Consider the following 22657-nt stretch of genomic DNA (forward strand, 5'->3'; position numbering starts at 1 on the left):
TAATTCATTTTAATGAAATAAAAGTGTGATGAGGTTCAAGAGTCAGGAAGGAAGAAGACGGGTCGGCGTGACTGGGACTCGTACTTTATTAAAATAAAGCAAAACAAACAAAAGTCGCACACAACGCGCATTCACCGTGGCAACCGCGACTGCACAAAACAGTTCAAAAATGAGAGCTCGGATCCACCGGTTTTCTTTCTCTGCGTCCAATTTTCTCTCCAGTCTCTCTCTCGTTCCAGCGCGCGGCTTAAAAGCGGTCTCTCCACGCGGATGACGCCAATAAGACACAGGTGTTCGTCATTTGCACTTGACCTACTTGCGTCCCACGCTCGTCTCTTCTCTCTCCCATTACAGACCGTGCTGAACCACGCCCCCCTCGCCACAAAAAGCATGTCATTATAAAAATAAAACTTAGCCTCATCCATGAACATGATTTTTCGATTCCCGTCTGACTGATTTACATCCATGGTGGAGTTTAAAATGACAGATCCCATCATTCCACGCTCCTCACATCGTCATCAAGCTACACCGTTGTTGTTGTTTGGAATGTAGCGCCCTCTAGCGGCAAAAAATTCTTGCATATTGTACCTTGAACAAATACAACTTTTAAATGTAATAATATATTATTTAATGTTGAAACTAACGTTAAGGAAGATTAATAAGTGCTATAGAAGTATTTTTCATTGTTAAATCAGGTTTAATGTAGGGTATGCAATTTAGGAGAGGCTAGCAATAGCAAGCTAGCTTAGAAAAGCATAAGATCCCATCCTCCCTTCAGAGCGTCTCCAAAGACATGCAAAAAGACAGCGTTAAATTACCTCAGGTCTCAAAGCACATAACATTATAATTATAATGAACGTAAACAACTTACAGAGATCGGACTTGTACCACCTGACTGCTGCAGATTAATTTCGCCATTGACACAGAAACATATAAATTAGTCTGAGGACGTGAACAGCTATGGGTAGGACATCACGTGTTGCCATCTCGTAATTACAGTTACAACATGACGTGAACACAGCATAAGCTCGTTGTTTTGGTTCAGGAGGAACTGTAAAAGGTGGCTGCTGTTTGTTTGCGACGCTCTATGACTTTTGTCTATAACTCCGCTTAGCCTCATAATGGCGCTGATGACGTGTGATGTCTGCGTGAGCATGTGCGCGGAGGTATAAATACATGTGTTGACAGGCAGGTAGGACATCCTATCATTGAATTCAGACCGAATGCAATGATTGGTTGAACATTTTTTGGTTGTGTGACTTTCACAGAAGATATATTTACGTTTTAATATTTAGACCACTTCTATTACTGATTACTATCAGGATGTGAAGAGATGTTTCAACCAGTTTCAACAAAATATTTTAATGCATTTAATTGTGATTATCCAAAATAGTCACAATAGAAAAACAAAGCCCAACTAGCTCATAGTTATATATATATATATTCATAGCATGATGTAAGATTCATCCATTCTAAATCTGTGCTATTCTAAGTCAAACACAAAGCATATAGCAAAACATGGTGCACCATCTATTGGCCATGAGAAACGCAGCTCAACGGGAACCCTGCTGCTGAGGAGCTGCGGTTCTGAGGAGATGTCAGGAGAGCACGACAGCATAGACCCACTGCGGAGCAGTCCCACATGCAGTGAGCTCTGTTGGCTCATTAATGGAGAAATGCTTTTCTTGAAAGCTGGAGCGCAGCATTGTGTGTGTTAATCAATACGGTTCACTTCTGCCTCATCCACCTTCGCAGCCAACAGTTCAAGGCCCAGTCAGCATCACTCGTGAGACTTATTTAGCTTCTGTTCTCCTTCTGCCCCAGCCCACATGTTCATCATGTCAAGTGGTGAATTGCTTAATTAAAAACCATAGGCAAATGGTTGAACATGCAAATGTTTACTCAGAGGTGGCTCCCCTGAGGGCTGAAGAATATGTGTGTAGATATTCCATGTTGTAATGATCATCACATCAGCCTCATTCATCAGTATAATCTATTGGCGTCTGATCACTGCCATTGTTGTCATCTCATTACCATCATCTTCCCCACCATAATACAGTGTACAGTACAACAGTGTATAACGTACAGTGTAATGAAAATAATATAAGACATGCTCCCTGACATGTCCCCCAGTATTCATAATATTTTTTTAAAAGCATCACTAGCACCATCATCACTGTCGTAACCACCAACATCATTACAGCCATCATCACCAGCATCATCATTACCATCATTAACACATAAATATCAGTGCTATCATGATTACCATGTTTACCATCACCACCACAACTATCACCAACAGTATCTCCTTTACCACCATCATTATCATCACCACAACTATCACCAACAGTATCTCCTTTACCTCCATCATCATCATCATCACCACCGCAACTGCCAAAAGTATCTCCTTTACTACCATCATAATCATCACTACAACTAATTACCCCATAATCAACACTATAATGATTACCATTATCATCATCATCACCACCACCACAAATATCACCAACATTATCTCCTTTACCGCCATTGTTATCATCACCACAACTAGCATTAACACATCAACAAAGCAAACACCTCCTGATTACCACCATCACCACAATAATCAGTGCTACTTTCTTTATCACCAACTTCATTACCATCTTAGAACCTTATACAGAGTCTGAGCATTCAAGCACAATTGGTGAAGGTACGCTTCACATGCTTATATTTAGACTGCAAGTTATCATTTTGATTTTTGCCTGCTGCTCAGTGTGGGAATGAATGCGGTTTCTGGATATAACTTGAACAGTTGTGCAGTACGTGAGTCATAGCATGCTTGGGTAACGAGTCTGTGGATCTGTTCGGAATTTAAAACCAGATTTGTGTCCTCAGGATCAAAGCTTACACTGAGCCTGCAGTCTCAGGGAGAGATAGAGAGAGAGCACTAATAATTTTGTTGCTCTAGGAGTTCGAACTCTCTTGGCAAACAGACAACTTGCTCTGTGGAGTTATAACACTGACATCCTGATAATTGTGGACCGCTTGAACTATGCTCGCAAATCTGTATTAATATATAAAATGTTCAATCAGAGCTAGTTTGAGTTATAAACCCTAGATATTTTCCTAAACATGGTCTCGCCGCAGCATGAATAATGACCAAACTTTCAATAATGATCGATGGATACCTATATTACGAACATGTCGTAATAAGAAGATGCAGTTCTCTCATCCGCCGCGTGGTGGCGACATCCCGCAGTAAAGGAGTTCTTCCTTAGTCCTGAGTTGTCGGGCACTCATACATTGTTGCTCGCAGTACTGAAAGGACACGGACACTGAATTTGGGGGAATACATCCAAGATACCGGACGGAATATTTCCTCATCGAGACTCCACTATTTCAGCCTTTACTTTTCTCGACCACTGGATTTAAAGTGTCTCTTTGCAGGGCATCCACTTTGAGAGATGTCTCATGACGCGCAGAGATGCAGCGGGGTCGATTCACTCATTTGAACGCAAATGACTGAATTCACATGAACCCACTCCTGAAAGGTTTCAGGATTAAACATTTGGCATTTTGTTCTTATCGCCTAACTTTTTTTTGTGGATAAACCTAAATAAATAACCAAAAGACTTAACCAAAAAATAGAATGATTGTCAGTTGAATTTGTGCTGTTTATGCTGTTACAGTTCATAAACTTTGCTTCATCAGACTTTGCAGCAGTTTATTGGTGTCTGGCGGGTATAGATTGATTTATAGACTCCTCCTTATTAAGCGCTGGTTTTGGACGCGCGTGAGCAGCGCGCTCAGTGTCTCGCATTGCTCTTTGGAAACCGGGACTACGGCGCAACATGTATCCAGCGCGGCGCTGGCGAACGCGTACTGCGGACTCACAGCCGTGTCGGAGCATCATGTCAAGGCGCGCGTTAACTCTGAAGTGGGGCGCCGGATGGATTCTGATGTTTTCATTCATGAATAACACTTGGGCGCAAGGTAAGAGTCTCCGATCTTATAGTGGCCCCTGAGACTCAGCGCTCACAAGGCAGTGTGATGTGTGGGATTTATGGAAAGAACCCAAAAGGAATGCTAATGGAATTTCAGTCACAATTTGGAACCAGTTTTAGTGGGATCCAACAGGAACCCCGTATGAATCCTGTTAGAATTAAACAAATTCATGGATGAACCAAAAATTCCAGATTATTTTTTAAGATTTCATCTCATGCAGATTTTAAGGCTAGTTCTAAATTATGATATAAATGTTATTTGGAACGAAGCAGTCTTTATTTAACAGTGAAGTTTGGAATATGATATTTGCTGCTGAATAGGTGTTAACCTGGCAGATATGTGACTGAAATAATACCCTGTGGTCTCTATATGACCAACATGCCCCATCACTTGTAGAGCAATCCCATGGGATGGAGAGAAAGAATCCAGCACTAATACTGCACATTACAGTGCATTTCTAGGATTTACTACACCACACCTACACAATGGGTAAAGTTTGAAAAGAGAGGTCTGTTCAGAGAATGAAACATATGTTTCAGCTCATCTGTGATCAGATCATAGAAAATGCCAAATGCAATAATGGATGCAAGCTTTTTCAAGCTATGACATGTATCTTGTTGAACGGAAATCATATTATCTCATATATCTCGTTTTAATTATCATGCTTTCTTGCCCACTTAGGCGGAAATACAACGATTTTGCAAACATTTGGCCAATTTGAGATAATCGGCTAAGAACTGTACTTTAGGCAGAATTAACATAAATGGTAATTCCACCATGTCATTTCTTAAAGTTAAAAATCTACAAAGCTACTTGTAGGATAATGCATATTTCCGTTTTGTTTTTATTTGTTAGAAAAATTCTGAGTAAAATAATTAATTACTATATTAATTATTTTGAGTAAAAGTGTATATATATATATATATATATATATATATATATATATATATATATATATATATACTACGTAATGTACTTTTATATGTACTTTTACTCAAAATAATTAATATGGGATGTGTGTGTGTGCGTGCTTGTGTGTGTCCTGTATTCTGAGTCTGGTTTGAAATGACAACTGTTGACATGACCATCCCTAAAAGGGTCCACAATTATAACAATTAATGTCAATAAATAATCAAATATGCCTATATAAAATAAAACATCAGAATATGAGAATGTATGTTGCTTTAAATTGACTTGAAGAGCAACTAAACCAACAATTTAATTGCATCAATATCCCATCCATCTCCCTGACTGTACATCGCTTGTTCGTCCAGTTGGTTCCTGAGCGTATTTTACCATTTGACAAGGTGTTCTGCTCTGTCCACGGGGTGCATTTCTCATCTATTAACTGCTGTAAAAAAAAAAAAAAGGCCCTGGCATCCGTAGGAAGATGGCTGATGTACAGCCCAGTGATCCATCCTGTTTGACAGATCTTAAAGTACTGGCACTGGTGATTCATTCACTGTGAAGAGGCTTGGATTGCATCTGATCATTACAATGCCCTAAGCATTGGACTGCTAAAAGCGGCATAATCCTTGAGCATGTCAGCCTTTGAACAGGCCACATTGGGGTATAAACGACCCCCTATCTAATCTAAGAAGCTTTCAGCCGTCCCCTATTATGCATGGCACAGTGTTTGCTGACGCTTTTAAGCATCCTGTCATGGAGCGTACGCATACATTAGCACACTATAGACAAGGTCTGTCCGGTGTTTGTTTAGCACTGTTCAGGACTGCATTGTTTTTCCTCGTATTGATTAGATCCCTGTTTTCATCCTTAAGTGTACTTTCAATGCCCTTGGACAGCTTTAAGGGAGCTTAGCGGTAACTAAAAGGAAACCCAGCACTTTGGTCAATGGGTAGAAAAGGCTTTCTGATCCCCTTTCACCTCAAGACTTTCTCTGGTGATCAATTGCTCGGCTCCACTTGAAGCTGCCAGACTTTGCACCCCCGAATGACCAAATAGGTACCAGTCACAGAGGGTGGCTAGAAGAAGCAGCAGCAGTCGAAAGGCTCTTTCTTTCACGGAGGGTGGCATCAACCCACCATCGGGTAGCAGCGAGCCTCTGATGCCCAAAGTTCCCCCCACGGGGCCGCCGCCGTATTTGTTCTGAAGCTTCCCGCTAATGAGTATCAGCGTGACTGGCACGCAGGGTATACAGCAGAATGAGTTCAGTCATCCTTGCGGAGCGTGGGGAACACAGAGTATTCCATAAATTAGGAAGGCTCAGAAGCTGAAGGGGTCTCTGGAGACGAGGAGGTGTCATGTGCTTGTTTTTTCCCATCCAAAGGCTGAATATGTTTCTCGTGCTGCGTTTAATAGCGATCAGGGCTCTAATTCCACCTGGATGCCTGATAGAGTCCGGAAAAAGAGACGGCTCCTGCAGTGTGACACTTATTTTGCGCTCATTGCAAAGCAGAAACCCTCCTTGTGAGGTTATCCACCTTCAGAGTGTGCGACCAATAAACCAGTGCACAAATGCTTTTCATACACTTGAAGAAAAGTGTCAGTATTAGTTGTCAAAATTTTTTACGATACCATGACTTAAACACCTCTGATTGGCCATTGTGTTGACATATTAGGGACTGACACATTGATATATTAGGGATCCGCTGATAGATGCCCGCTTTCAGATGCCCCCGTGTGTATCTGTGTTAGCGCTCGATGAAGAGTGTCAAAACAAAATGTTTTTGCAGCGTTGATCATTTTAGCCAATCACAGACATTTCACGAGTTCACATGTTAATGAAATCTGATGTAATATTATAATGCGTATTTGGCTTGCTGTCCGGGGGGAGGGCTCCGAGCTCGGAATTCGGCCCGACCCCAGAGTACTCCCCCCTATGAATGTATAGATCATAGGTATCTATGAGCAGACCCATCTGAATGTGAGGTGATAGGGTGGTGGCGGGATGCTGAGAAATTTGTCATGAGACAGGATTTAAGGGAAGGCTTTATTTATACTGCCTTCTTCTTGTGCTGATTGGATGATTACCTGAACATGCTCCTCCCGAACTTTGTTACATAAAACTTCATATATGTTGAGCTCGTCAACACGATGCCCAATCAGATACATATATTTTGAGCGTGTCAACACAGTGGCCAATCAGAAGTGTTTAAGAATCCGTTTAACAGCGCTCATAATGCTAGAGGGAAATGCTGGTATCGTCACATTTTTTAAATTTCAGTACCAACTTGATCCCGAAGTCTGTACTTTTTGACATCTCTAGTCAGTATGCCCAAGAATATATGTGTGTATTATGTGGGGATAACGCATAATTAGTTATAACACATTATTTTAAAATGATTTTTTTAAATAAGAAAAGAAACAAGCAAGCCCAGCCCAAATGAAAAAAAGGCAATGTAACACATTACTTTCCATAAAAAGTTACTTTTTTAGGGTGTAACACGCTATTGTAACGCATTACTTTTAAAAGCAACTTTCCCCAACACTGTGTGTGTGTGTGTGTGTGTGTATTTCCTTGGATTTTGAATTAATCCTTACTGTTATATTGCAATTTTGAAACAATGTCTTTGTGGCATTTTGTTGCATCATTTGACAGCTGTCAGCCATCTTTAAATCTTCTGATTATATTTGATAATCCTCCATGCTTACAAAAATGAATTCGGGTGGAATCCACATCTTTATGCGATTAAAACTGCCTGCACTGTTGTTTAAGCTGGATAATGCACGCAGGCATATGTCAAGACGTCGACCGCCAGTCATTCATACACATCGACTGAGTCATGCAAATAAGGAGAGGTCTGACCCATTTGCCTTAAAAGCCTTAGGAAATTCAAGCCACAGTTGCGTTTCAAGTTCAAATTTGCCACCGTGCGGATGTTCCCCTCCTTTGAGGGCACTAGTAAAGCTTGTTCCCATATGAACACATGGGACTCGAGCGCTGTTTTTGATGTCCCAGACGGGCCATAATGAGCATGGAAGACCACCGCTCCAGATGCCCTGTCATAATTATGCGCCCGTGCACCAGTTGCTTCATATTTATCTGTACGCGCCGCGACACTTATTTAATTAAACGTCTTGGAAGCAAGGTCCCGGCATGGCAGCAGATGTCTCGTGAATTTTTGACAAAACGCACGGCGTTTTCCGCGAGCTCTAGCTGCGACAGCCCCAGCACACGGCCCCCGCAGGTAAAACAGACTGACAGCCCAGCTCCTGTTATCCCATGCCGTCTACATGCTAGCTCTTCCTCGTTCCTCGCCACTGCAGTCTGCTGATGTTTATTCATACAGTCAGTAGACTGAGGAATGAATAAACGGCTCAAAATGAGGCACGTCGACCTCTGCAAGGCTCCGTCTGGTTTTTTCATTACTGGATGTCAAACTTTTCTTCCTATCGGAGCGGTGGCTCACGTTAATCTGCCTCGAGACCAAATGCGATTGTAGCCTAATATTAGAGAACCTGTAGACTGACTGTGCGGAGCCTGTATCTCGCTCCAGGAGGCTTTTAAACGGACTCGTTCGAGCGGTAAAACTGTTTGGATAGTGCAGAATGGAAATATAATCAGATAAGTTTAGACTTTAGGGCCCCTGCCTAGTAATTGCAGTGAGCCTGAGGGGGTATGACTGTCAGTGTTAGTGTGGGGCCAACGAGAGTCAGATCTAGCATTGCATCCGTGAATTCCGGCTTCTAATGCAGTCCCAGAGGAGATCCGACTGCTATCTGTTCGCTGCGAGCACGCGTAAGAGCCCGTTTCATTATTCTGCCGCAAATGAATGTCTTTTCACATTACGCCTCTGGAATGGCATTGTTACCAGGCCTTGCTTGATTCTGTCTCAGTCGTCAGTTGGGTGGAAATAAGGATTAATTCATAAAGCTTTTTAAAATTCGGTGTTATTTCTACAAACATCATTTGGCTCTGGAATCTCAGGCTGGCTCCAATCAGTAAGGAAGCAGTTTCTGCCAACGACCAGCTGCTGCTCGCTTGATGATGATAATGAGAATCCTTCAGTTTTGTAATCGGTTGCTCTCTTAATATTGCTGTAGTTTTACTACAGCATTATTTATGAAGAGAGCATATCTGTTTGTTCACAATTGCCACAACAAAGTGCTTTAACTCACAGCTTCAGCGTGTATCACATTCAATCAGATACTAGTACAGCACTTGAAGGTTGATGCTGGTTATGTGGGTTGACGCTGTGTAGTGTTTGTATAGTCGATGTATCCATGAAATACAAGGACTGATCTTCTGAAGCTGATAATGAGGCCTTGGCCTTCCGTCCACATTGAGATGGCATTTTTTGTCAACAAAGATGGAGCATTTGAAAATAATGACGCGTGTTTAGTCATGTGACGTATATTATATCCACAGATATATATAGTTATACCGGCATTGTTGTGTCTTCTATATACTTTCATAGTGTTGCTAAAGAGAAATGCTGATTTTGTACAGTCTACTTATTGCTTTCCTGCAAAGAAAACATGATGACAATTACGTTTTAGACCATGCGATTTTGAACGCAACCTGAGTGGTGTGAGATTTTGCTAATAAAATGTTCGTGCCTGAAGAATGTCATGATAACTTTATAATGTCTGCTCTCTCTTTTGGTATGCTTTACACATGCGCAATATGGTTTTTAAGCATTTTCAGATGTTTCAATGTGGATGAAAAGCCTCAAATTGGAAAAAGCTTGAAAACGCTACCCAGACAACAACATAGTGTCGTCCCAGATCCGGCGCACATCTGGTACACGTGGATTGCCAGATGTGCGGCGGATCTGGTGCTGACACTATGTTGCTGTCTGGGTAGTGTGGACAGGGAGCGTTTTGCATATTGTGTTTTGAACACTGGTCTCCATTGTGGGATATAGACATCAAGATGTCTTTGTGTGACGTTCACGGATTGACCGCACGTTTAACATGGACTTGAGTTAATAAATGCACTCACACACACAGAGAGATTGTGTACTGACATAAGAGTTTATTATGATTATCGATCGAAATGAGTGAATGAAATATCTGTCGTCTTTAAAATTATGGGACAAACAATACTGCATAGACGATGGGGAAACGGTGGCGGGAATCGAGATTGGAATCTACCACTTATTAATTAAGCATGGGTGTTTTAGGGATAACGCGGCCGAGTTGCTTCTGTTACTTCCTGTTTAATGTATTGTATATGATATCAACTGTTGTAAATTATCTATTTTGAACGGTATGACAAAATGTTTCTTCTAGACTCTCTATTTATGGGAAAAAAGTGTTGTATGTGAGTTTGTCCCTCCCCATGGGGTAATGGTGCTGGCCACCAGTATAAATGTGATAATTTGTGTTAGTTTGTATTGGTTGCTGCAATGGAGAGTGTGGCCTGAGTGCCGCAGGTATTTTGTACTTTGTTGATTTGTTTGGTTTTTTTTTGTAATTTTTGAGGAAGAAAATTTGCATTTGGCATTATTGCTTTTGACTCTAATTTGGATGTTTTTGGATAAGATTTTTCCCTTTTTTGGTTAATTTTTCCATTAATGTTTTATATTTGGGTTAGGATTTTTTTCATGATTTTGCACGTTTGAATAAATATTAATTTATACTTCAGACTTTTTGTATTCACTCTGCCTCTGTTTAATTGGGCTACCCATTTTTTTTGGTGCTCATTACTGGGTTCCTTTTACACTTTGGCTTGGTTTACAAGCTAAACCAGCATAGAAATCATGCTGGTCTAAACTGGTCTTTCCTGCAAGGTTTAATTTTGAGAGTTTTGTATCTGACCATTGAAATGTGTGAACGATTAGCGACATTAATGAAACTAGAAAATGAGATACCATACATAGCCACCAGCAAGTCCCCAGAACATGAAATTCTGAATGCTGTAGAAAATACACCACCATGAAAAAAAAAAAAAGTCTTCTGTGAAGACTCACAGTGAACATTGTGTTTAACAGAAATGTAACAGTTTAACAGTGTGTGTGTGTGTGTGTGTGCATATTTGCATGAGTGAGATTTATTTCTAGTGTACCCATTCAAAACATCTCTTCCACTGTTCTCTTCCAAGTCAAATTAAAATGAATAATCACAGTTTACTTAAGTGTAATGTTTGGCAGGCTGCTAAATTGCCTGCTGTTGGCGCAAATTTGCCAGTGGAAAATAAAGTACACAAAACTTTCCACGACTGTTATGATTTGATCTGGTTGTATTTTCATCATGTATCTGGTTTTATTTTCATGTATTTTCTAAAAAGTTTTTAATATTGAACAATAAATACTCCCTACGCACACACGTGAATGGTTGCAGATACAGACCCTTTCCAAAAAATTTGAATATCATAGAAAAGTTTATTTATTTCCATAATTCCATTCAAAACGTTAAACTTCCATAGATTATAGATTCAGGGCCCACAACTTAAACGATTTACGATTAGTTGAGTATTTAGTTGTTTATTTGTACATAATTTGGGTTTCCAGCTCATAAAACCCACGAAAACAGGATTTAAATTTTTTTGAATATTACATGAAATCAGTAATTGGTGCAAATCCTGCTGGAAAATGAAGGAAGCATGAAGTGCTCTGAAAATGTCCTGGTAGACGGCTGCGTTGACTCTGGATTTAATAAAGCACAGTGGACCAAAGTCCTCTTTTCTGATCTCATTTGGAAACCAAGGTCCCAGAGTCTGGAGGAAGAATGGAGAGGCACACAATCCAAGATGCTTGAAGTCCAGTGTGAAGTTTCCACAGTCTGTGTTGGTCATCGGCTGGTGTTGGTCCACTGTGCCGTCCACTCAACGCAGCCGTCTACCAGGACATTTCAGAGCACTTCATGCTTCCTTCAGCAGACAAGCTTTATGGAGATGCTGACTTCATTTTCCAGCAGGATTTGCACCTGCCCACACTGCCAAAAGAACCAAAACCTGGTTCAATGACCATGGTATCACTGTGTAATTACTGTGTGATTTCATGTAATATTCTATTTTTTTTAAATCCTGTTTTCGTGGGTTTTATGAGCTGGAAGCCTCAACTAAATACTTGAAATCGTTTAAGTTGTGGGCCCTGAATCTATAATCTATGGAAGTTTAACGTTTTGAATGGAATTATGGAAATAAATAAACTTTTCCATGATATTCACATTTTTTGGAAAGGGTCTGTAGGTGCATTGGACACAAGGAATATTTCAACAGGAGTAGAAAAAGAAATGGCTGGTGAAGGTCACGGTTTGTGCTTGCCCACAATATCATTCAACCCGATTTATTCTTTAATGACAACACAAATACAAAACCGATCCGGTTTACTTTCAGAATTCTTACAATTCTGTTTCGCAGGCAAAACATTTGATATTTAAGGTGGGTTGAAACAGAAGCTAAATGCTGTAAGATTGAATGCTTTGAGGAGAGGGATGTCAATAATGAAATTCCTGCCTTTGGCGGAAACTCATTATTTCAGGGCTAGTTTAAATAAAAGAGCATCAGCTTGAGTGAATTTGGTTTTCATTTTCTGGTTGTTTACTGCAACTGAGAGGGGGAAACGCTAGTGGTAGTATAGGCTTAATAAACGCTCTGCATGTGCATTTGCTTCAAGGAAATTTGCTAAGAACTCGGGGCAAATTTTGCACAAGTCAAAAAGCAAATGGCTTGTGTGTGTGTGTGTGTGTCCTTATGAAGTCATTATGTAGTGAAGGTTCTTTCTGAATAGCCTCGATGTACAATGAACGTCTCCTAAAGAGACCTTGGCGACTGACTTGCTTAGCATCGAAATGAAATTAGCAAATCTTTCAAAGCGATCTTGTTATGGAAAAAGTGCTTTGGATAGGAGAAAATGGGATGAAATTCTGACAAAGTGTCATTTTCCTGCTGCATACAAGCTTGTTTCAAGCCTCTGGGCTGTTTCGATGTCAACATTTAAACAACAGAAAGCTTGACTGAAGGGAAACAGCAACTAGAAACAAAGCCCTCTACATCTTTTCCCTTATTCAGCTTCATCCTCCTGGGAAACTGGGAGTGCATTCTTGTGTTGTGAATAAAATAGCAAAGTGGCAACACGACCGTATGATAGAGACATTGATAGAAAGATTGAAAAGGGGGGCTATGTGGGAAGAGGAAAGCAAAAAGAGATGCAAGCCTCATTTTTTTTTTTTTTCTCTTCTTCTGAAAAGCTTCAGCGCTGTGAACCCATTTTATGCGCACAAAAGACTGAGCTCTGTTGTTCTGGCCGTACATGCTCAAAAAAAGGTGTTCAATCCAAGCCCTACCAATCACAACATGGATAATTTTACCCATAAAACAATCTTCTGCTCTCCATTCATCAGAGCTCTTTCTCTCAGTAACAAAAAAAGCTCTCACCGCAGAGCAGTGCTGTGAATTGTGAGTAGTCTTTTGCAGATTTCAGGATTTTCGCCTTAAAGATCCTGTGAAATTGGAGTTTTGTGGATTTTAGTCCATGTCTGTTAGCTTTGAGGGTGTCTACACTGTATACACTGCTATATTACTAAAAGTTTACCAAACAAACTTTTTATTAGTAGATGAGCTTAACATTTACAGTCTTTCGTTTACGAGAAAATGGACCAAAAATAATGATAACTCATCTTGCACTCATAGGCGTGCAATGATGTTTTAGTGCCATGTTAAAATGAAAGATTTGAAAATAAACAAAATCTATCTATCTATCTATCTATCTATCTATCTATCTATCTATCTATCTATCTATCTATCTATCTATCTATCTGATTTATTTGGTTGCATTGTAGTTTTTCTCAGAATGCAATACTGTAATTTTGAATGTCTTTCAGCGATTCTTCCCCCCCCCCAGTTCAGATTATTTTTGCCCCCCCAAAAAAGTATTTTGACGGAGCCCCTCGATATGTCCTTAACCAAAAAATATGGACCTTACTGTAGTCAGATAAGCGTCGTTACGAAATGACCTATTTTGGATCCCGAGTGCAGATCCACAATCTGAACAAGTCTCCGTATGACCTTCCAACAGGAGCTTGGCATAAGTGACTGGACATTTAAGTCTATGAGGGACAGGAAGACATTTCAGAAAGCGCGGCGCACCCATCGTGGCTGTGGATGGAAATGTTTCAGATTGAGAAGTTGTCTCTCGTCCCTTCACCCCCCCACCCCCCTTCTCCCCATTCTTTGGCAGTCCGCCTGGACGTTTGCCTGGCTGGGAGCCGCTGGCTGCATCTCAATGCCTTGTGCTGGGTATTGATTAGGACAAACGCTGAGCTCTCCCCACCAGCTCAGACTAAGGCTCGTGCGAGAATGTGTGGCTTTTTGATGTCACTTGTGTTTCTCTTTCTTCCATCTCGTCTGCGCTTCTTCAAATGCTAGCGACGTAGTGAGCCGTCTCGTGCGCTTGATGTTTCTTTGCATCGCACCTTCCTTGCAAAACAAATCGACTGCTGCTTTGAGGTGGAAACTCACGAGCCCCCGGTGTGTTTCTGAAACTGGTGCGTGTGTGTTCACACACGTGTGCGAGTAGGCCTATACTTGTACAAGGCATGCAGAGAATATTTAAATTTTGTTTTTCACTCGCAGTCGCTACAACAGTACTTCCACTCAAAGGTTTGTTACTTATCATGCAAAGTCATGGAATTAAAGGGGTAAGTTCACCTCAAAAAACGACAATCCTGTTATTATTAACTCACCCTTATGTTGTTCTAAACCCACATGCAGTTCAGTGGAAATTTAGAATTTTCATGCACTCATTTGCATACAACAAGATTTCATAGTAACTGTATCAAGCTCCAAAAAGCATCATAAAAGTAGGCCATATGACGCTATAATCCAAGTCTTATGAAGTCATATGTGAGGAACAGGCTGAAATTAAGGTTATTATTCACTCATAATTTTCTCACCTATCATACAGCTTCAGAAATTTCTCAAAAGTCCATACTAATACTAGTGAAACGCAACATTGTTGTCATAGCAGTTTCAATGTGCAATATTATGCTGTTGAACGCACTCTTTTGTTTAAAAAAAAGTGAAGTATTAATATAAATATTAAAACAATGACGTTTAGCCTGCGAGTTTTTCTTAATTAAGTAAACACTGAACAATACACCTAAAATAAATCTTGAAAAGGTAAAACGTTTTCAAGTAATTATTTATAATCTTGACTGCACAATATTAAATAAAACATTCATTATTGTTGATTCTTTAAATTAAATGACTTATTAATGCTATTAAAGATATTCATAATTTCACTTAACAATATTGTGTAATTAATATTGATGATGATGACATAAAAAAAGCTTGTTGGACTGCAAATAAATGGCCATTTTATTTTATTTTTCACTGTGAACTGTCATTAAAAAAAGAGCTGTGTAGAGATTCTCCAACAAGTCTGTGTAAATAAATAATGGCTTGTTTTTTTTTTTTCATGAGCTGTTCCTTGAAGTGGAATGGCCTTCCATTTAGGGAGATGCAAATTTTGTGGTTATTTTTATGTCGTTTTTTTTTATTAAATACAAATTTATTTGTAATATACTGTACAATGAATGATTGATCTCCTCAAACAGGAAATGAATTGCCTTGGGAAATGACATTTGGTTCTGTTTTGCTTTTCTCCACTGCGCACTAATTGTGAGTGTCTTACAAACTGACCAATTTAATGTGTTAATAGATTAGCGACATTTAATTTGGACTGTTGTTATTACAATGAGGTACAAGACCCAAGAAAAGTCAATTCCAGCCTGTGCCCTGAATGATTTAGCGAGGGTTAGCGGAGCTAGTGAGGTTAAATGGAAAAACTGTGGTGCATTTCTATTTGCTCCTCTTGCAGTAATGAATACTGACAGAGATAAAAGAGACTGTGTGCAGATATTTATTTTCATTTCAAAGGGGGCAAGAAAGCAGACTCTAATAAAAGTCTTCCTTGCCGCGAAACGTATAAACCGATGCTAAAACACGTGCTTTAAAACAGACGCAGATAATCGTGCAGCCACACGCCAACCCTAAATTGCCCCTTAGCTTTCAGTATGAAGCAATTTTTTCCGAGTTCGGTCTTGAAACGTTTCCAGAAGTGTCAGTGTTTCCAGTATTGAGGGATCTGTATTCACCATGTCCACCATTAGAATCAATTCTGGTCAATAGCAAAGCATGTCTGAAAGAGAGAGATGCTCTTTGTAAAATAAATCCCTGTCATGTCGGCTCCTGTTTATTAGTGAGATCATACAAAGAAAAAAAACACATTTGAGAGAGAGGGAGAGATGAAACGAGACGAGTGCACTGGAGAACAGATATATTTATGCAGTATACAGTATTGCACATCCCAAATTCACCCTTGATCCAATGTAGCTCAGAAAGCCTGTTGGAGCGATTGGCTCTGAAATTGTGTGTTCTGTGTTGTGAGAGGTTTTTGCTTTACCAAAATTTCAGTAGTGAATTCTGCATTCTTCATTTCAATACCACAGCAAAAATGTGTGTGCCGTAGAACACTCGGTATTAATATAAGTAATAATAAATGAAACCATTGGCATTTAGCCTTCAGGGTTTTCTCATATAAGTAAACATGAGGAATTATTGAAGAGAAGTAAACAATTAGTGCTAAAAAAGAACAATGAATCAAATTTGATACAACAGTATAAATAACAGCAATAGAACAAAGACAACCAACTAATAAACAGTGTTTGAAAATTCTCACGTAGTCAATTAAACATTTCAAGTATGCAATTAAACATTCAGAAGTGTAAAAAAAGTACGAAAGTATTAAGTATGCTTGATATTTTGAAGTATTAAGTACTGCATGATTATTAAAAACTGTCAGTCAGATCTTTTAGGAGATCAGATCAATCCTCTATCCATCCATCCATCTGTCTGTCTCTCTGTTGTGACATTATTGGGTACTTTTGAGACTGAAAATACTCTTGTAAAAGTAATCTATTTGGTGTTTCAGTGTGTTTCCTTGCTCGAAATGCCAGCTTAGACCATCATGAATGTCACATGCAGGGCCGGTTCTAGACATTTGGGGGCCTATAGGTAAAATTAATGTTGGAGCCATCATGGTTCAAAAAAGTTTATTTTCTTCACACACTCAGAAGGTGGGACCCAGTTTGAAAGCACCATTAATTGGTTGCATTACAAGTGAGTAACAATTCAACTGTATCCAATGGACAAAGAGCCAAATTATTCGAAAGTAACAGCAAAGCCTTGGTGAGCATAAAATACTCCTTAAAAAAAAAAAAAAAAAAAATCTTATTGAACCCACAGTTTAATATGTTAATTATGTATAGGCTCAGCCTGCACAATAACATGATCACACAATTAATGGGGTAAAATTGTTGATTGACATCCCTATTAAAAGCATCCAGTGCAGAAATCGCCTGCTCGACAATCCCTCAGTATTAGATTCATCCTTGCCGCAAGCTATTTCATAAAGTGACGGGGACAAAATCTGTCATTCTTCTACCTTTCTCGCAGTTGTCCCATTGTACCACGCACTATGTCTTCTAAGCACATTAGGCTTGCGTTGAATCTCTATCCATCCGGCTTAGTTATATTGTCCTTTCCTCTCGGCTACATAAGCTCTTCTCTATATACTGTAGTTTGTTTTCTTGTGAATGATCTTGTAGAACTCCCACTCTCTCTGATGCGCTTTGACAAATACATTGAGGGCACATGAAAGGTCACGAAAGGAAGAAACTGAAGCAAGTTCTCCAGATGAAACAAAGAAGTCGCTAGCTGAAGGGAGAGGGTGCTCGCGTCACAGTGAATCAGTGCAGGGCTGGTGATCCGGGTGAAACTCTGTCATCGGGTCTCCACAATGGTCTGCGGGGGCTCTGGATATAGCGGCATCACAAGGACATGTTTCTAAGAAACATCCTTATGTCTCTTTGAGCGCGTTAGGAACGAGCCTGTGAGGACCTTCAAGATGCATACAATGTAGATGAGAGCGGGGCACAACCTAAAGCAGGGCTAGTTGTAACACACTTGTTTTAAATACTTCCACACATGCTAGCATGATGAAACTTAGTGTATTTACTAGTTGCCATATTGTTGATATAACCCTAACCTAACCCTAACCCTAACCTAACCCTAACCCTAACCTAACCCTAACCCTAACTATATACAGAAAAGATTGCGCCAAAATTCAGAAATCTTTGGAAAATATCACGGAACATTTATTTAACCATAGCAAAAGTAAATTTTCAAATCTCCAATCTGTTATTTAAAAGTTGAGATGGTTGTTTAATGCTGATCTCACCAGCAGAAGACACTAGCCGGGTTTAAATCCCAGTTGTGCAGGCGGGGCATGTTGTCACACTGCGTTACAATTAGAACTATGATATTATATTCTATACTTTTATGAATTCTATTGAGAAACCATGAGAAAAAGGCGAATAAACACTGAGAGTCAATGTTCAGAAATGATTCATTATTAATATGTTTTGAACTATGCTGTATAGCTCTAATTTGCGGTGTGTTTGTTGTCAAACTCAAGAATTTGTTTATTTTTAATTATTAAAAAATGCCATTATTTTATATGAAACACTTAATAATTGTATTTTATTGAGAAAATATTTTAATATTTCTTGTATTTTTATTTTTTTTATTAGATCAGATTACATTTTAAGCTGTAATATGGTCATGTTGGGGCATGTTGTCACATTTCACTTCCAATCTTTCAGGGTAAATCAAGAAAAAAGTATATGCTGTATTATTGAAACAAAACCACAAAATTGTACTAGACGTCGGAAAAAATAACGCGCTACAATGGCTGTTTCCCGCCATTCCTTTGAGAGATTCATCAAAGAAATCCCGTCTTACCAACAACTGCAACAGGCACAGTGTTTGTTCAAGTATTTTTTGCATCACCAGAAGCTTCAATCAGAATTGCATTAAAGGTATATATTTCATCAGTTCATGCATTCCCTGTGAATCAGACCTATGACCTTAGCATTGCTAGTGTGATGCTACAGGAATAACTAGTTAAGAAGTCTGTTTTAAAGAGCTCTGTATAATTATGAGTTTTATGAGTCAACCCGACACCGACCAGAATCCTGAACGGAGACTGATTAATAATAGAAATACTGCACACAGCACATGATCTGAAGCATGTCAGTAACTGCTAGCATGCTAGCACAACATGCTATCAGCTTGCTACAACCTTCTCCTATGCCTTGTTCACACTACACAACTTTAAACGTCGGCAGATCGCTGTGCTGTTCAGACTACATGACTTGCTCTGGAGTCTTGAAGTCGTTGTGGTGTTCACACTATGTGACACTACGTAAATCTTCTGCAACAGGGGGTTACACACTACATGAGCTGACAACAACTCTGTCACCCAACGACTCTATCCGGTCCCAAAACCACATTTTGTCACGAAAACATGCGCAAGAAGTGGAATGGGAAATGGCGCATTCAAATGGCGCATTGTCTATTTGAAAATGGATGGCGGGACAAAATTGGTGGTAAAAAAAAAAAAATATATATATATATATATATATTAGGGGTGTGACGGTTATAGTTGAACACCGTCATTAGAACTTTATAACTCTATAGGATCATAAGATGCGCAATATATTGGGTTTTTACCACTTAATGAAGTTTTGTTTTGTAAATCGTGAGACATGATTTTTACCACTTCATTAAGGGTACTATACGGTTATCCGGACCACATGTGATGACCTACCCCTAAACCTACCCGTCACTGGGGTTACGACCAACCAAGAGCGGTTGTGGTCACGTGTGGTCAGGTGTGAACCGTATAGTACCTCATTAAGTTTTGCTTTGTAGAAAGCATTTCTTTAAAGCGAATTTCATTTTGTATAAATTGTATCTTAATTTTAATAAATGTTTCATCAACCAATTGCATGTATTTAATAAATAAAAAGCAAATAGACAATATAATAGCCGTGACATGGAGGCGCCGGCGCGCCGCGTTCACTTGCATTGCATTGTGAACTAGAGCGCATCTCATCGTAAATGAATGAAACTCAGGCAGCCTCATACATTAGCTTTAAATATCTTTGCTGCATCCTTTCTAGAACAGACAAGGGCTTTCTTGCGGCTCGCATCAGCAAAGCACTGCATCGTCCATAGACCGCAAAACAATCGGGTGAGGCTTTGAAGGTTTGGTCAAAAAACGTTGGTGCAGATGATGAGTTTTGTCATTTGACTCACATCATAACCATCACACCAATTCTGAAACCGGCACACCCCTTATATATACATATATATATATATACACACACACACACACACACACACATATATATATACATACATATGATATATATATATATATATATATATATATATATATTGTTTGCGCAATGATCTGTTTAGAACCCCGGAAAAAAAAGAAAGAATATGGGTGAAAGGATGGATAAGCACAGGCGGGCAGCAGGGATTGTCTGTCAGAGAGAGTTGGAAGTGAGTAAAACATTATAATGAAAAAGCAACTGCCTGTTGTGGTTTGGCAACGATGGTTACAAATACAAAAGGCTTTTGTAATGTCATAACAAGCTGATCATTGGCTGTTGCTCATCGCGACACGTGACACCACAGGCTATCGAGTCGGCCGACAGCTCCAGATATTTGTCATGGTAGATATTTTTCTGGCGTCAGCGATGTGTCAGCGAGCGTTTTTGATGCGTCGTTAAGTATTTCACACTTAAAGATTGGCCAGCGTGGATCACCCGCAGATTTGCACGCGATTACAGCCCGACCGGTCGGCGAGCTCGTTAACTTGCAAATCGGGCTTAAAATCCTGTAGTGTGAACTAGCCTTGAGTTATGTTTTGAATTAATTCCTTGCTACATATTGAATTTAATATATTTCTTAAATAGTTTAGCTAAATTAGTCAACCGCACTATTTATTTATAATTATTCATAAATATTATTTTGTTTTTGGGAGACGCACCACATTTTACAGCCAGAACTAACCTTGCCTTGCCATAAAAAGGTCAAATTATCTGAGATGCACAGTCAAAGGTTAAGAAGGGGATCAAAATTCATTTTTGTTCAGAAATTACAAACATGCCCATAATATTGTATTCAAGCCAGCCCTTGTAAAAAAGAAGTACACTAGCACACTTTTAAAAAGAGTACTTATAACAAAAATAATATATTTTAAAAGAACATACAAACACTTAATTTCATGTTAATTGAAATGAAATGAAAATGTATAATAGTATACATTTATATTAAAATTAGTTGAACAGTCTGTCTATATCTTCTGTTGTTAACAGCAATCCCTGTTAAATTATAAGGATTCCTGGTTAAAAGTTTTATGTTTTCATGACATTGTCGCTCTCCTCCCAAAAGCCCAAAACAGTTCCATATATGCTTGTATGTGACCATATGTACAAAGTCAGAAGCGTTGGATTGATGCCCTCCTGATGAATTGTGTTTTTATGTTAGCATTTCATTAGCCGAAGAGGAGCTATCAGCATGAGGCAGACAGGAAGGTGATCTGACAGCTCCCCCCTAACCTGTCTATTGATCCTACAGCCTCATTAAACCTCTTATCCAGTGGCTTTCACACACCCGAGCCTGTCATCGCTCTCAAAGCTGTCAGGGCCCGAGCAACATTCAGATCACACACACACGCGCACATACAGGCTGCCAGTTTTCGCAAGCAAACATGCAAGGCTGTGTTAAAAAAAAGAAAGAAGAAGCTTTAATCATGGCACAACAGCGAATGGAGAATGTCAGCATGCCCTCCCCGCTCTGAAAGCGTGCTTTATTAAAGGAGTCCTCAGCGAGCGGGCCATGGAGAATGTCGTGTAGAGCTGGAACAAAAGACGGGTATAAAGTCCAGAGAGTGCATCATAAAACACTTCATTAAAACTTTTCACTGGTAATGGAGATGAGACGCAGTTTAACTCCTCGCTGGAGCTTTTTATTTGTGGCTCACGCGACAAATTGAATTGTATTTGGTTGTCATGAGTGTAGAAGGTGACCGGAGGTGTTTGGCATTGCGGTAATTGTTGACGCCGATGAATCAAAGCAATTGTGATTGCAGGAGCAACTTTGGGAATAACCTGAATTGCTTGACTTTGATGAAGAGTGTGATGCAGAGTTCATAAAGCCTTTGGCTAACGTCTTGATGTGAACGTCATCTCGGGATCAAATCTGAGGCGGAATCCTAATTTACAAACTATTTAGCATGTCAGGATTATCCTGTCCCATGATAAAAAAGCAACCGGGATGACATTGAGTTTAGGGGATGTTTGACATTGTTTACTACTGTTCATATTACACTACTGTTAAAAAGTTTGGGGTCAGTAAATGTTTTTGAAAGAAAGTCTCTTAGTCTCTTACACAACAACATTTTCAACTTTTTTAGGTGCCTAGTGTTTCTTTACAAAGTGACATCGCCACCTACTGGCCTGGCATGAATAACGGCGTCGTTTTCGCAGATCCTTGTGAACGGGATCGTTTTGACAATGTTGTCGTCTAACGCAAATAAGGAAAAACTTTTCTGTTTTTAGTACAGTGTTGTCTTGTAAATGTACCCTTATGCTCACCAAGGCTGAATGTATTAAAAACAATATATTTCAATATATGTTAAAACTTAAAGCAACACTAAGTAGGATTTTTTACCTTCAAAAAATGTTTCCAAAATTGTTTCAGTGGTTCATCAAGTCGTGACAGGGTGAAAGGCACTTATGCCACCGCTTTGCGGTCCTTTATCTGGTATATCCACGCTATGATTACCAGATCGGGTCGCGTTTCTGTAGTTCTAATGAGACATAAGAAAACTACAAATTTGACTTG

General features: G+C 39.5%; 1 protein-coding gene across 1 annotated transcript in view; it reads left to right on the forward strand.

Annotated features, from left to right (window-relative positions):
* The first annotated feature begins 3863 nt into the window (after positions 1–3863).
* The window catches only part of sdk2a (sidekick cell adhesion molecule 2a), a 138354-nt gene continuing 119560 nt past the window's right edge, over positions 3864–22657 (forward strand). The window contains exon 1 of the mRNA XM_084430276.1: positions 3864–3972. Coding sequence (XP_084286402.1) covers positions 3891–3972 — 82 coding nt within the window. The 5' untranslated portion in view covers positions 3864–3890. The remainder of the gene's footprint in view (positions 3973–22657) is intronic.

Source organism: Rutilus rutilus, assembly GCF_951802725.1.
Source record: "Rutilus rutilus genome assembly, chromosome: 1".
In the NCBI taxonomy this organism is placed as follows: domain Eukaryota; kingdom Metazoa; phylum Chordata; class Actinopteri; order Cypriniformes; family Leuciscidae; genus Rutilus; species Rutilus rutilus.